The sequence below is a fragment of the Octopus bimaculoides genome, chromosome 1, assembly GCF_046866305.1.
Source record: "Octopus bimaculoides isolate indiv1 chromosome 1, ASM4686630v1, whole genome shotgun sequence".
In the NCBI taxonomy this organism is placed as follows: Eukaryota; Metazoa; Mollusca; class Cephalopoda; order Octopoda; family Octopodidae; genus Octopus; species Octopus bimaculoides.
Window position 1 is genome coordinate 139,707,230 of NC_142928.1, and position 13,632 is coordinate 139,720,861.

The 13,632-nt window shown below is 37.1% G+C and overlaps 1 protein-coding gene across 2 annotated transcripts in view; it reads right to left on the reverse strand.

Moving 5' to 3' along the window:
- LOC106875684 (integrin beta-1) overlaps positions 1–13,632 on the reverse strand; it is a 74,338-nt gene that overhangs the window by 45,408 nt on the left and 15,298 nt on the right. For both annotated transcript variants that reach the window (XM_089359163.1, XM_089359158.1), the window contains 5 exons: positions 11,071–11,166; positions 8,659–8,740; positions 5,945–6,076; positions 2,606–2,684; positions 323–407 (listed from right to left, as the gene is read on the reverse strand). In XM_089359163.1, coding sequence (XP_089215289.1) covers positions 323–407; positions 2,606–2,684; positions 5,945–6,076; positions 8,659–8,740; positions 11,071–11,154 — 462 coding nt within the window. In that variant the 5' untranslated portion in view covers positions 11,155–11,166. The remainder of the gene's footprint in view (positions 1–322; positions 408–2,605; positions 2,685–5,944; positions 6,077–8,658; positions 8,741–11,070; positions 11,167–13,632) is intronic.

The window sequence follows — 13,632 nt, forward strand, 5'->3', positions numbered from 1 at the left end:
TGATAGATTGAGAGATGTGAGTTTGAAATGAGATAAACAGATAACTGGAAACAGCTGTAAGCCAAATTTACTCTAATAAGGGAAAAGTGTGTAATCATCATTATTTATATTTTGGATCAAGGTTCCACTCGGTCTGAGCGTTTTGTCTTTCTTCCTTCTCGGCCCTTTTCTAGAGGCTCTGGAAAAAACATCATAGTCATCATGATAATCATTGCACGTACTCCTTTATCTAAGCCAGAAATAACTGCCATCACCACACTTTCAGTCTATTGCTTCACTTATGCTATTTAGAAATTGCGAGGTAGACATATTTTGTGCTTACTTTAAATACTTTTGCTTCTTGTGTTAATCTTGTAACGAGACGATATGTATCAATCTTCTTCGAGATATCTTTACCACTAGCAAATCTAGAAAAGATAAGAAAGGAATAAAGTTTGAAGTAATGTCAAATCTATATTATTCTTTTACATTTTTACTTGTCTCTGTTGCTGGATTCCATACATTTTTGGACACTGTCTATAAGAATTTTGAATTTATTATTCATTCAGATTAAATCTGCTACACGCAATACCGTCTTCAACTATTGGCACATTGGGTAATCACTCAGATCGAGGGACCCAGTTCTAATCTATTTATGCCATGGCTTAATTTTTTTACGTGTTTCAGTCATTAGACTGCGGCCATGCTGGAACACCACCTTGAATTCTTAGTCGAAAGAATCGGCCCAGTTTTTATTTTTTAAACCAGGTGCTTATTCCATCGTTTCTTTTGCCGAACCGCTAAGTTACAGGGATGCAAACGTACCAACACCATTTGTCAAGCGTGGTGGGGAGTACTAACACAGACAGAAAGACACGCACACATACATGCATACATACATACATGCATGCATACATACATAATACATACATAATACATGCATATATATATGTATGTATGTGTATATATATATATATATATATATATATATATATATATATATATATACACATGTGTATACATATATATATAGTTTATAGATGAGACTCAGTCATTCTCTGTATAGAATACACCTAGTAATACTCTACTCAAGAGGTTTAAACTTGAGAGACTACAGGAGTAAATGTAAGGATAAGCAAGTTAGGCAGGTCGATATACAAAGAATATTTAATACATTAAATAGAGATCCCTAGGTGGGATTGGGATATTCTTTGTAGACGTGACCAAGAATTGCTTATCCACGAGTGTTATCCATAAATAGAGCTCAGCCGGATGTTCTTTCAGTTTCCGTCTACCAAATCCAATCACAAGGCTTTGGTCTTCTCCAGGCTATAATAGAAAACACTTACCGAAGGTGCCACGTAGTGGGACTAAACCCGGAACCATGTGGTTGAAAAGCAAGCTTCTTACCACACTGCCAATAAATAATTATATAGAACCTAGAGCAGTTTTTCTCGACTATTTTTTGCCCCTATGAATCCCTTTGATTCCCATTTTACTATACTGGACCCCCATAGCCATTCGATGTTTAAAATCCCCTATTATATTTTCATAATTAAATCTTATTAGTAATTGTATGCAAAAAAAATTGTTAAAATATTTTGTGTATTGTAGAAATATAACCAATTTATTGCAGTTTTAACGACAAGATCTTATATGGATCACCAAGGGACACGTGGACCCCGATTGACATCCACTCTGGCGTAGAGTATTGAATTACATGGAGGCCTATAATGAACCGGGTTTGGGACCACACTGAAATTACAACAAATGCATTTTTAAATACTTTTAAAATTCCAGTCCCATGATGCATTACGCGAATTGAAATATCTTGACAACCACTTTGTTGGCCGCGTATTATATATATATATATATATATATATATATATATATATATATATATATATATATATATATATATATATATATATAACTCATACGGTATTGTCTGTTAAAGGCTTTGATATAAGAACACTTTCTGTATTGTACTAGTCAGTGGGCTTCAGGCCGGAAACGCATGTACGCAAAACGATCGACTTAACCGATTTGAAATGTTTTACTATATTGATATCTATAGCCATTTACGAAAAATCATTTTGGTTATATGCCGAGATCTACCATGGTATATTACCAAGAATTATTGAGTGTAAGAGGAAGCCTCTAGATATAGCAAACACATTTCTCCTTCAAATCACACCAGCGTTTCAATTAAGGCTGAATACATTAGGCCTTGTAGTGTATGTATCAAAAATGACTGATAAAACTGGAACATCTTCCATCATGGGTCCCGGGCTGACCTCGTGACAAACAACAATCACAACAAGTGGAACACTATTAGTTCACAATCTCAGTTAGACATAGACATAAAAATCTCTCTAACGAAAATACGTTTGTATTCCAGTCGATCATAGTAGTTACGTCCCCTTATACACGGTTTGACTTGTCCACGTCACTTGACGGGGTCTCAGCAATAACTATCAAATTACTGGTGGCAATATAATCGATTAAAACAACCTTCAGTGCTGTTTGTTTTAGTATTGCTGCTGTCCAATGACTGAAACTAATAAAATTGTAAAACAATTTATTGGTAGATTTATATATCAATAAAAACATTGATTCAACTTACACGAAGGGAAGTATTGGTTTCTCCACAAATACTCCCGCTCCGACTCGGAAACTCCCCGTCATATTTCGCAGGCTTTCCACTGGTGAAAAACAATGGATTATTTCTTACATAAGAAAATGGTAATATATGTATTGAGACGGAAGACGGTGACTACTTAATCAACACTATAAACATACTGAGATTATTGAGATGCGGTAAACGTTAATAAAATAACAATGCATAAGTTTAACGAAGGCTGATTATTTCTTTTCTTTGAGAAATTGTTTCATGCACGCTAGTCTCGATTAATTGAAACTGAGAATAGGCAAGATAATGAAGATTTTTACAACCTTTTTCTGAAAATAAACAATAAAAAACTTCAGTGTCTATTAGATATTGTCTAATTGAAAAGCTTGTAGTATATTTCTTATCAAAGGCGGCGAGCTGGCAGAAACGTTAGCACGCCGGGCGTACTGGGGTCGATCTAATCGACTGCCCCTCCCCCACCCCCAAAAGATTTCGGGCATTGTGCCTCGAGTAGAAAAGAATATTTTTTAAAGGGGCGACGAGCTGGCAGAATCGTTAGCACGTCTGGTGATATGGTTAGCGGTATTTCGTCTGCCGTTACGCTCTGAGTTCAAATTCCGCCGAGGTCGACTTTGCCTTTCATCCTTTCGGGGTCGATTAAATAAGTACCAGTTACGCACTGAGTCGAGGTAATCGACTTAAATCCCTTTGTCTGTCCTAGTTTGTCCCTTCTATGTTTAGCCTGTGGGCCTGTGGGCAATAAAGAAATAAATATATTCTTATTTGTATGGTAGTAACGTAATAACCTAGCAACAGTGGCAGAATTCTGGTCAAGCAGCTTTGTGGTATCTAGTTACGGCCCTTTATATTCTCTGTTTAAATTCCACCTCTGGTAGAGTTTATGCTTTATTATTTCGAGGTCGTCGTATAAAATTATAACGAAATAGTGGAGACGATTATATCTCCTATATTTCTGTCGTACACCTTCCTATTCCCATGTGTCGCTGTTAAAATTCAATGTTGTTACATTTTATAGCCTCCTCTTTTTTCATAGTAATTGTTTCAAATTTTGGAAGAATGTCAGTAATTTCTTAGGTGGGAGGGGGTTAGTCGGTTATAAGGTATTTGAGAGGTGCTTTATTTTATCGTCGGTGAAAGAATAAGAAACAGAGCTGTCTTTGGTGGGATTTGTAATCAATACGTAAAGAGCGGTAAGAAATTCCGCAAAGTTAAACTCGGCAGTATTTGGGGTCAGAGTGCAGACTGCCAATTTGTCATTTCCGTTATATAAACTGAATAATTCTTTATTCTGTAGGCTTGAAATTTTGGAGACGGGGCCTGTCGATTACTTCGACCCCAAAGCTCGACTGGTAGATCTTTTATTGTCCCCGAAAGGGATGAAAGGCTCAGTTAACTTCGGCGGAACTTGAACTTAGAGCGTACTTTTTCCACGTACATACAAATAGAATATTTTAAGGGTGGTGTCTCCACCAACCATACCCGTTTGGTTATTATATTTTCACCAAGTTCTTCTATGGACTCCCAGCAGCTTTCCTCACGTATCAAAATGCATTTTTCAGCACGTTTCTCTGGCATTTTCACTTTTATTATTTTGTCTAACCTCTCAACTTTTCTCTCCATCTGCTCGCAATTCTCGTATTTTATCAAAAGCCCCATGTATTTCACATCTTTATCCGTTCTCTCCTCCTCTTCTTGTACATTATTAGTTTCTGGCTTTTTTTATCTCTTTTTTGTTTTCTGTTGACCGTTCCTTTGACTTATTTTTCCTTCGCTTTTTAGGGTTAGTAGCTCCATTTTCGTTCTTCTCCTTTGTTTTCTCTGTTTCACACTTCTGTCTCTCTTTTATTTCCTCAGTGTGGTCTACAATTCTTTCCTCCTCTGTTTGTGCTTTCTCTTGTTGTGGCTGTGTGAACTCATATAGAGGGCATTTGGTCTTCATATGACGTCTCTCCCCACATATATAACAATTTGGTTTTCTTCCCTCGACTACGACATTTAACGTTTTCTCGTCCTCCACTTCCATCTGGTAGGGAATTCTTTCTATGTCCTCGAATGTGGCAAAAAGCCACATTTCGAGTCCAAATCCCCACCATTTGCACACTTTTGTTTTCGCCACTGGTCCCAATTCCGGCTCCTCCTTGGTTGCAGCCAGCACTATTGCAACCAACCACTCTGGTTTAATTTCTGGTGTAACTCTGGGAATACGTATTTTCACACTTCTTCTTCCTCTATAGCTTGGTAGCAATGCTATTTTCTCACTTCTTAATATGTTGGTTGCATGCTTGGTTGCCTCTTCTATAGTGGCGAACCTCACCTCAACCGTACCGAACTTTCTTCCTCTGTTGATGTACGTGGCTTCATTGACAATTTCACCCAGGCACTTCTCGATTTCCTCTTCCGTCACCATTTCAATTTTACCGGTTTCGACAGCCTGTGTACGATACACTACTGTCCTCAGAATCTTATTTTCTTTAGTCTCTTTTGGGGGACACAATTTGTATGAGTCTCCCTCAACTTCTATCAAATTCCTGCTTCTGGTCACCTCCTCCATATCCAACTTGATTAACTTGGTTTCCAGCGGCGCTGGCTTCCTCACCGCAGTGGCTTTGGCGTAGCTCTCCATACTGGAGACACTACCACTTGCCATAGCTGGGAAAAATGCAGCAACTCGCGTGAAATACAACCGTAATAATTCCACAAAAATCACAATTATTCACCAAGACAGTCTTCACAAAGTAACACAACAGTATTCACAATAATTCACGGAGCCGTTATACCACGAAGCATTTCGACCGGCGTGCTAACGACTCTGCCAGCTGGCCGCCTTGAAGTAACTAAATATTGCAAATCATTTTGGTTGTCACTCTACCGTTTCTGCCATCCGCCTCTGTTGGGTACATAATTAAAAACATGATTTCTCATATCCGTTGAACGACCACAGCCTCGAGGAAAGGGATATAGTCGATCACAATGTTGATACCAGTGCTTCACTGCTATTTACTTTATGAATCCTAGAAAGATGAAACATAAAGTAAACGCCGGAAGAATTTGAATTTTAAACAATGCGCCTTAAAATACACAACAACATTTTCTCTGTCGCTCTAAAAATACAATAAATATTATTTATACCTGAGCACGAAGTTCCAATTTTTTCAAGTGACTTACCGGGTAGTATTTATTTTAATCGTGAGAATAAATGGCAAAGTCTAATTCAGCAGGATTAAACTCAATAATACATAATTAAATCGATATAGCAGTTTTCTTCTGCGGTACTCCAAAATTCAATAGTTATTGAAAAATATATATGCTTACCAAGGTGTATCGAGACATTTGCTAACTCGGCAATGTATTTTTCCATTGTTTTTGATATATCGATAAGGAAAAACATATCCACGGCAGAATCTTTGGTTTGGTAAAACTTAAATGGAATTTCCACTGTTTGATCTAAAAAGCGATATGTATATATTAAATTCAAACAGATATATATATATATATATATATATATATATATATATATATATATATATATATAAGCATCGGGTGTGTGTTGCGTACCGTTACGTAATAACTGAAAAATGCATTGTAAATAAACGACAAATACATAACGTATATATATAAGACACAGAGGGTCCCTAATTCTTCATCAGTTATCAACCAAAATGGTAATACTCAGTTTCGCACCATTGGTGATATATACCAGAGGATGCCGAAAAGTAATCGGGGACGTTCTCTGTGGGACAGGCCTGTTGCAGTTTAGGTTTCTACCGCTAGAGACCACTTTGTGCAACCCTCGACCATCAGTCTACCGACAGGCGTTTTTCTTGACTGAAACGAAGAAACAGCGTGCTCCCATGAAATTCTGTTTTCTGCTGGGGAAAATGTCGACCGAAACAGTTGTTATGCTTCAAACAGCTTACAAGGAAACTACCATGAGCAAAACACAAGTTTAATAGTGGTTTTCATGCTTTAGAAATGGTCACTTGTCGCTTGGGAACCAACCTCGTTCAGGGCGACTGTCGACCTCCCGAACGAATGAAAACATCACGAAAATTAATGAACTGATCTTGGAGGACCATCACCGAACAATTGACAAACTTGTTGATATAGCTGGTATATCCTGGAGCCCAAGCCAACAACTTTTGAGCGAGGAATTGCGAATGAAGATAGTTGCAGCAAAATTTGTGCTTCTCTTGCTCACGGAAGATTAGAAGCAGTCACGAGTGAATGCGTGTCGTGTACTAAAAGACCAGTTGGAAGTTAATCCGGACTTTTTTGCGAAGGTCGTCACTAGTGACGAAAGCTTGCGGTATGGAATTTGCAAATGTAAAAGAATGAAGCAAAAATTGACGGAGGTATTAAAAGATATCACTTTGCAAGAGTTCCAGCACTGTTTCGAAAAGTGGAAAACGCGTCTGGACTGATGCATTGCTTCTAATGGAGAATATTTCGAAGATGATAAAAGTGTAAACATGTAAAACTAAGTAGATAAAATTCCGGCACAATTCCAGTCTCTTTTGGGTACCCTTTCGTATTTATCCAAAAGGGTGCTAAAAAGTTCCTGAATTTAAGGGTGTCGCGAAAGGCCTGGCTGGAGGCCCAACCTTGCAGGGTTTAGAAAAGCTGAAGGACTGCTGAATTAAGTGTGTGAATTAAGTGTATTTCCTTTTACCAAAAGCCAGGAATTGTTCAGTGCTCCCTCGTATATGTCACCCACCCACACGCACACATATAGAAACAGAGAGATAGAGATTCTACTGGTTTCAAATTTTGGCACAAGGCTAACAATTACGGGGGATGGGGTAAGTCAATTACACCAATCCCAGTGCTTAACTGGTACTTATTTCATCGACTCCAAAAGGATGAAAAGCAAAGTCAACCTCTGCAGAATTTGAACTCAGAACGTAAAGACAGACGAACTGCAGCTAAGCATTTTCTATCAGTTCGCTGCCTTAGATAGATAGATAGATCACGTTTACTCTAATAATAGTAAAATGGTCAAAGTTTGGTGTTGCTTGAGCGTATTCGGCGTAAAATATTTCAGAAACAGATCACACGTTGAAGTAATATTATACCCCGCACACTACTTTGGGCAAGTGTCTTCGATACCCACTGACTGAGAATAGTGAGTGAAATTTAGTAAGGGGATCAGTGCAGAAACCCGTAAACACACACACACACACACACACAGAGTATATATATGTTCTTTTATTCTTTTACTTGCTTCAGTCATTAGGCTGTAGTGATGCTGGGGCACCGCTTTATATATATATATATATATATATATATATATATATATATATATATATATATATATATATATATATATATATATATATATATATATATATATATATATATATATATATATATATATATATATATATATATATATATATATATATATGTATGTATGTATGTATGTATGTATGTATGTATGTATGTATGGTGGCCGTGTGGTAAGCAGCTTGCTTACCAACCACATGGTTCCGGGTGCATTCCCACTGCGTGGCACCTTCGGCAAGTGTCTTCTACTATATCCTCGGGCCGGCCAAAGCCTTGTGAATGAATTTGGCAGACGGAAACTGACAGAAGCCCGTCGGATATATATATAGTCGACTGGAACAACGTGAAGTGAAATGTTTTGCTCAAGAACACAATGCGTCGCCCGGTCCAGGAATCAAAACCACAATATTACGATCATGGTGCTGATACCCTAACAACTAGGCCACGCACCTCCACACACACACACACACACACACACACACACACATATATATATATATATATATGTGTGTGTGTGTGTGTGTGTGTGTGTGTGTGTGTGTGTGTGTGTGCATGTATATATCTTTAGGGCAGCATGAGAGATTCTGTACAATTTCCAACTACTAAATTTCTCTTAAAATTCATTGGTCAACTTGAAGCAACAGTAGAAGACACTTATCCAAAGTGGGGCGCTGTTGGTTTGAACTCGGTGCCATTTGATAGGTAATGTCTGTGCTGATATCTTTAAATGAAGGTATACTTACGAGGTCGTATTCGGAGGTGAATTTTCTGTGGCTGCATAACCACTGCTTTCTCAGTCGTTGAACCGTCTCTGACTCTTTCGTCCTAGTGTAACAACGATTATGCATATGAATATACATTTAACTCTTTAGCCTTCAGATTACTCTGTCAACTGTAATGCTTATTTACTCATATGTTTTGAATTTATTATTCGTTATCTTGTAGCTTAGAGATTTCCACGATGCGTTTGCTTAGTTTTAGAATGGCATTGTAGGGCTGGTGGGAGACGCTGAATGCTAAAGGGTTACAATATAATGTTCATGTTACAACACGTGTTCAAAATACTTCAAAAGAGCCGATGATTTCTCTACTTGGTCACGCGAGCTTTTAGATATCCAAGTTAAATGTTCCTAAAAATGAGACCTATTAGAGTGATCATCGCTGAAACGCTTATTATTTTATATCTTTGTAATCAGAACCGACTTGGGTCCATACAACATCAACTTAAAATTTTATCACTAAATATTTAAGGTGTATATAATTACTGTGTAGTTGTGGATCTTTAACCACAGGCCAGCCCTGATCTAGTAAACCCCTGATGTTTAAGATGTGACCAGCCTGATCATATTTTATTTCAGGGACTACATTGCGTATTGTTTTGTCTGTTTATAAATGAGGTGGATTTTGGCTACTTTTTGTAACATGTCGAGCGATATCGTAAAGTTTTTTTTTCTTGTTGGTTAATTCTATAGTTTTATGCATTTGTACAATTCAGTAGCTATATGGTAATTAAAGTGGAGGCGCAATGGCCCAGTGGTTAGGGCAGCGGACTCGCGGTCATAGGATCGCGGTTTCGATTCCCAGAACCGGGCGTTGTAAGTGTTTATTGAGCGAAAACACCTAAAGCTCCACGAGGCTCCGGCAGGGGATGGTGGCGAACCCTGCTGTACTCTTCCACCACAACTTTCTCTCACTCTTACTTCCTGTTTCTGTTGTGCCTGTAATTCAAAGGGTCAGCCTTGTCTCACTGTGTCACGCTGAATATCTCCGAGAACTACATTAAGGGTACACGCGTCTGTAGAGTGCTCAGCCACTTGCACGTTAATTTCACGAGCAGGCTGTTCCGTTGATTGGATCAACTGGAACCTTCGACGTCGTAATCGACGGAGTGCCAACAACAACAACAACAACAACATGGTAATTAAAGTATAGAAGATTTGGTTGGCCCAAATGTTATAAGACAAAACACTTGCCAAAGGTGCTACGTTGCGGGAATGAACCCCGAAAACATGTCGTTGGGAAGAAAACTTCTTACTACACAGCCACAAAAGAAAGAAAAAATAGTAGGGCACTTTTAAAGTTTTGCAAAAGGAAAATTCAAAAGCCCAAGATTATTTCTCTGTTAACAAGCTCACAGGCTAATCACGAGACCAGCGCCTGTTCTGACAATATTTTTTCTACATATCTCTGTAGAACTATTCCAATCAAAACTTACAAGCCAACAATTGATATATATATATATATATATATATATATATATATATATATATATACCAAGCTTCATAACACTTGATATAATTCATCCACGTACACGTTTCAATCCTATGTCACACTTGCACTCTGTAACCTACTACGATTCGTCAAGCCACAAGTGGATGCTTAATTGCTTAATTTATATATCTTTGTCATTCTTATTCCGATAGATTTGGAGCAAAGCCTAGGCCTTTTGGGATAAAAATAAATGATTCATTGCAAACAAATAAAAAGTATGGGATCCTTTCATTTTTATACAAATTTTTGCTTATCCATGATTATAGCCAGCAGCCTCCACGATACTTGTGTGTATGTATGTATGAGTGTTTAACTGTGCGTATGTGTTCCGTTGTGTACTGTAACTTAGCAGTTTGACAAAGATTGTCCATAAAATACATATTAGAATGGGGGAAAAAGCATCGGATGGGCGATGCATACCCTGCGCGCACACACGGATAAAATAAAATTTAATTTAGTTAATATATTCTCAGACGAATTCATATTTCAACAAAATTTACATCAAGAGTTATTTCCCCTGTTTATCATTTTTGCATATGTAACAAAGAAAAAAAAACATTTTGATTCACTCGTCCGCCAGTTTTGAAGATAATCAAACCAAAATAATGAGTTCGAGCCACTCGCCCAATGTGTATTTCTACCAAATTTGGTGAAAATCCGTTCAGTCGTTTTCCAGTAATTTTGCAAACACACAGACTAAGACGAGAGACTACAAACAAAGAGACAGACAAACAGAAAAAGATTTCGCTCACGCGCGCAGGGTAATAAAATAAATAATAAAGCCAACATGGTCGAGTAAACATTGAAAGATCCTACACCAGTTTAACGGCATCCAATTAGTAAAACAGTGTAAGAATAAAAAAATATGCAATTAAAATATTTACCTCAATCGATGTAATTTTGTACTGTGGATCATTAAAACCATTGCAACCATTGGCAATATGCTTTTCCTTATGATTGCAACGCATGCTGGCATAATTCTGAAAGAATTAAAGAATGATTTGTTACACATACACGATGCCGTAGTTAAGATATTGGTTAATGCTTACAATATTACCCGGCAACGTAAACAAAAGAAATAGTGCAACGGGTGTAAAAGTGTAGGAAACGAATATGGAAACAAAAATGCGCGCAAAGCAACGGGGGTGGAGAGAGGGCTTCGGAAAATTCACAAGATCCGAGTTTTTCCCTCATAAATTTTACGAAAATGGTTTCTTTTTTTTTAATGAAATTTTATATAAATACATTTCAAACAGCATTGATTACGATTATAAAGAAATTTGTGGGTAAAATCTTTTCTGAGGGGGTGGGGAGAGGACTTCGGAAAATTAACAAGATCCGATATTTTTCCTTCATAACTATTAGGAAAATGGATTTATTGAAAAACGTTTTCTTTTTTTCGCTGAATGAATTACGGTGACTTAATATGCCGAATCTGCAATCTGGGATTAATATATCCAGTGATTTTTAAGAGGTATACAAAAGATATTTTGTTTTAATATTATACTTTTACTTGTTTCACACAAACACTAACTTGGTTTTTATAAGGATTCTTTCTCTCTCCTGTCTAGACTTCGATACCACTAATTTTTATAGCTTCAGCATTTTCACTTATTCTTTTCAAACTTGTCTGAATTTTCAATCTAATGTAATCCACTCTCCAGAAAACGTATTTGTGCAAAATGTTATCTTAGAATATGAGCAAAGAAAGGGGGCTAATGCAGTTTTGCACCTCACCTTTAAAAATGCATTAAAAAAAAATTTCTTGGGGTTCTTAGTTATGGTAAAGGTGTACTTATAAAAATTTAATGAAATTTTAAAGAAAGAAACAGCCCCCGTTTTCCAGACAAAAAAGGGTTTTGTGGCATATTAGGTCACCGTAATCCGTTCGTCGAAAAAAAGAAAAACATTTTCCAAAAATTCCGGTTCCCCACCCCTTTTTTGCGAACAAAAATAAGAGATTTGCGGCACATTAGACATCCGTAATGCATGCCATTTGAAAGGTATTTATATACAATTTCATTAAGAGATTTCCATTTTCCTCAAAGTTACGAGGGAAAAAATCGAATCTTGTGAATATTCCGAAAGTCCTCTTCCCACCCCCTCGGAAAATATTTTCCCCACAAATTTCTTTATAACCGTAATGTATGTCGTTTGAAAAGTATTTATATGGAATTTTATTTAAAAAAAAAAAACAAACATTTTCTTAAAAGTTATGAGGGAAAAACTCGGATCTTGTGAATTTTCCGAAGTCCTCACCCCCACCCCGTTGTTTTACGCGCATTTTTGTTTTCATATTCGTTTCCTACACTTTTTTACACCCGTTGCACCATTTTTTCTTTTCATTTCCGGGTAATATTGTAAATGTTAACGAAGATGTTTAATGTTTCGTTAATCACGTAAATAAATAACATGTCGTCACCAGCGGTATACGAACTCACGACTAGAGTGGTTCGTGCTGAATACTTTATCCGTGTAGCCATAAAACTTGTGGTGAAACTTATGGTCCTATGATGAAAGTCATTCTTGCTCAAAGTAATTAAAGATGACGATTATTTTCGCACGCAGACAAATTTGTATGTATGTGTGTGTGCGTGTGTATGTACGTGTGCCATATGAATGTGTGTGGAAGTGGAGTGTGTGTGCATGTGTGTGTGTGTGTGTGTGTGTGTGTGTGTGTGTGTGACACATTTTTTATTGTTCGGAATAAAGCAGAAGCAGTAGTAGCGACTATATCCTGAAAGAGGCGCAACTAAGTTTCAAGTGGGTGAGAAGGAGAAAAAGAAGAAAAAGAAGGAGAAGAAGAAGAAGGAGGAGAAGAAGAAGAAGAAGAAGAAGAAGAAGAAGAAGAAGAAGAAGAAGAAGAAGAAAAAGAAGAAGAAGAAGAAGAAGAAGAAGAAGACGAAGAAGAAGAAGAAGAAGAAGAAGAAGAAGAAGAAGAAGAAGCAGAAGAAGAAGAAGAAAAAGAAGACGAGGAAGAAGAAGAAGAAGAAGAAGAAGAAGAAGAAGAAGAAGAAGAAGAAGAAGAAGAAGAAGAAGAAGATGATGATGATGATGATGATAATAACTATGATCATTAAGATCCTGATAACTGACAATGTCTCCCCGTGTTAGTAGTACACCAAGATATATTGTATCGTATACTATAAATTATAAGGAAAGAAAAATGATAGAAATCTCGTGTCAAGCCGAAAGAAGAGAACATTCTTGAACTCATGGCCTTATAGCAATTAAATATATTATTATTGTTGTATTTATTTTGGGAACTATTAAACACACTTAATTTGAAGACATACAATGTCGACCACTTAAGGCGGCGAGCTGGCAGAAACGTTAGCACTCCGGGCGAAATTCTTAGCAGTATTTCGTCTGTCTTTACGTTCTGAGTTCAAATTCCGCCGAGTTCGATTTGCCTTTCATCTTTCGGGGTCGATAAATTAAGTACC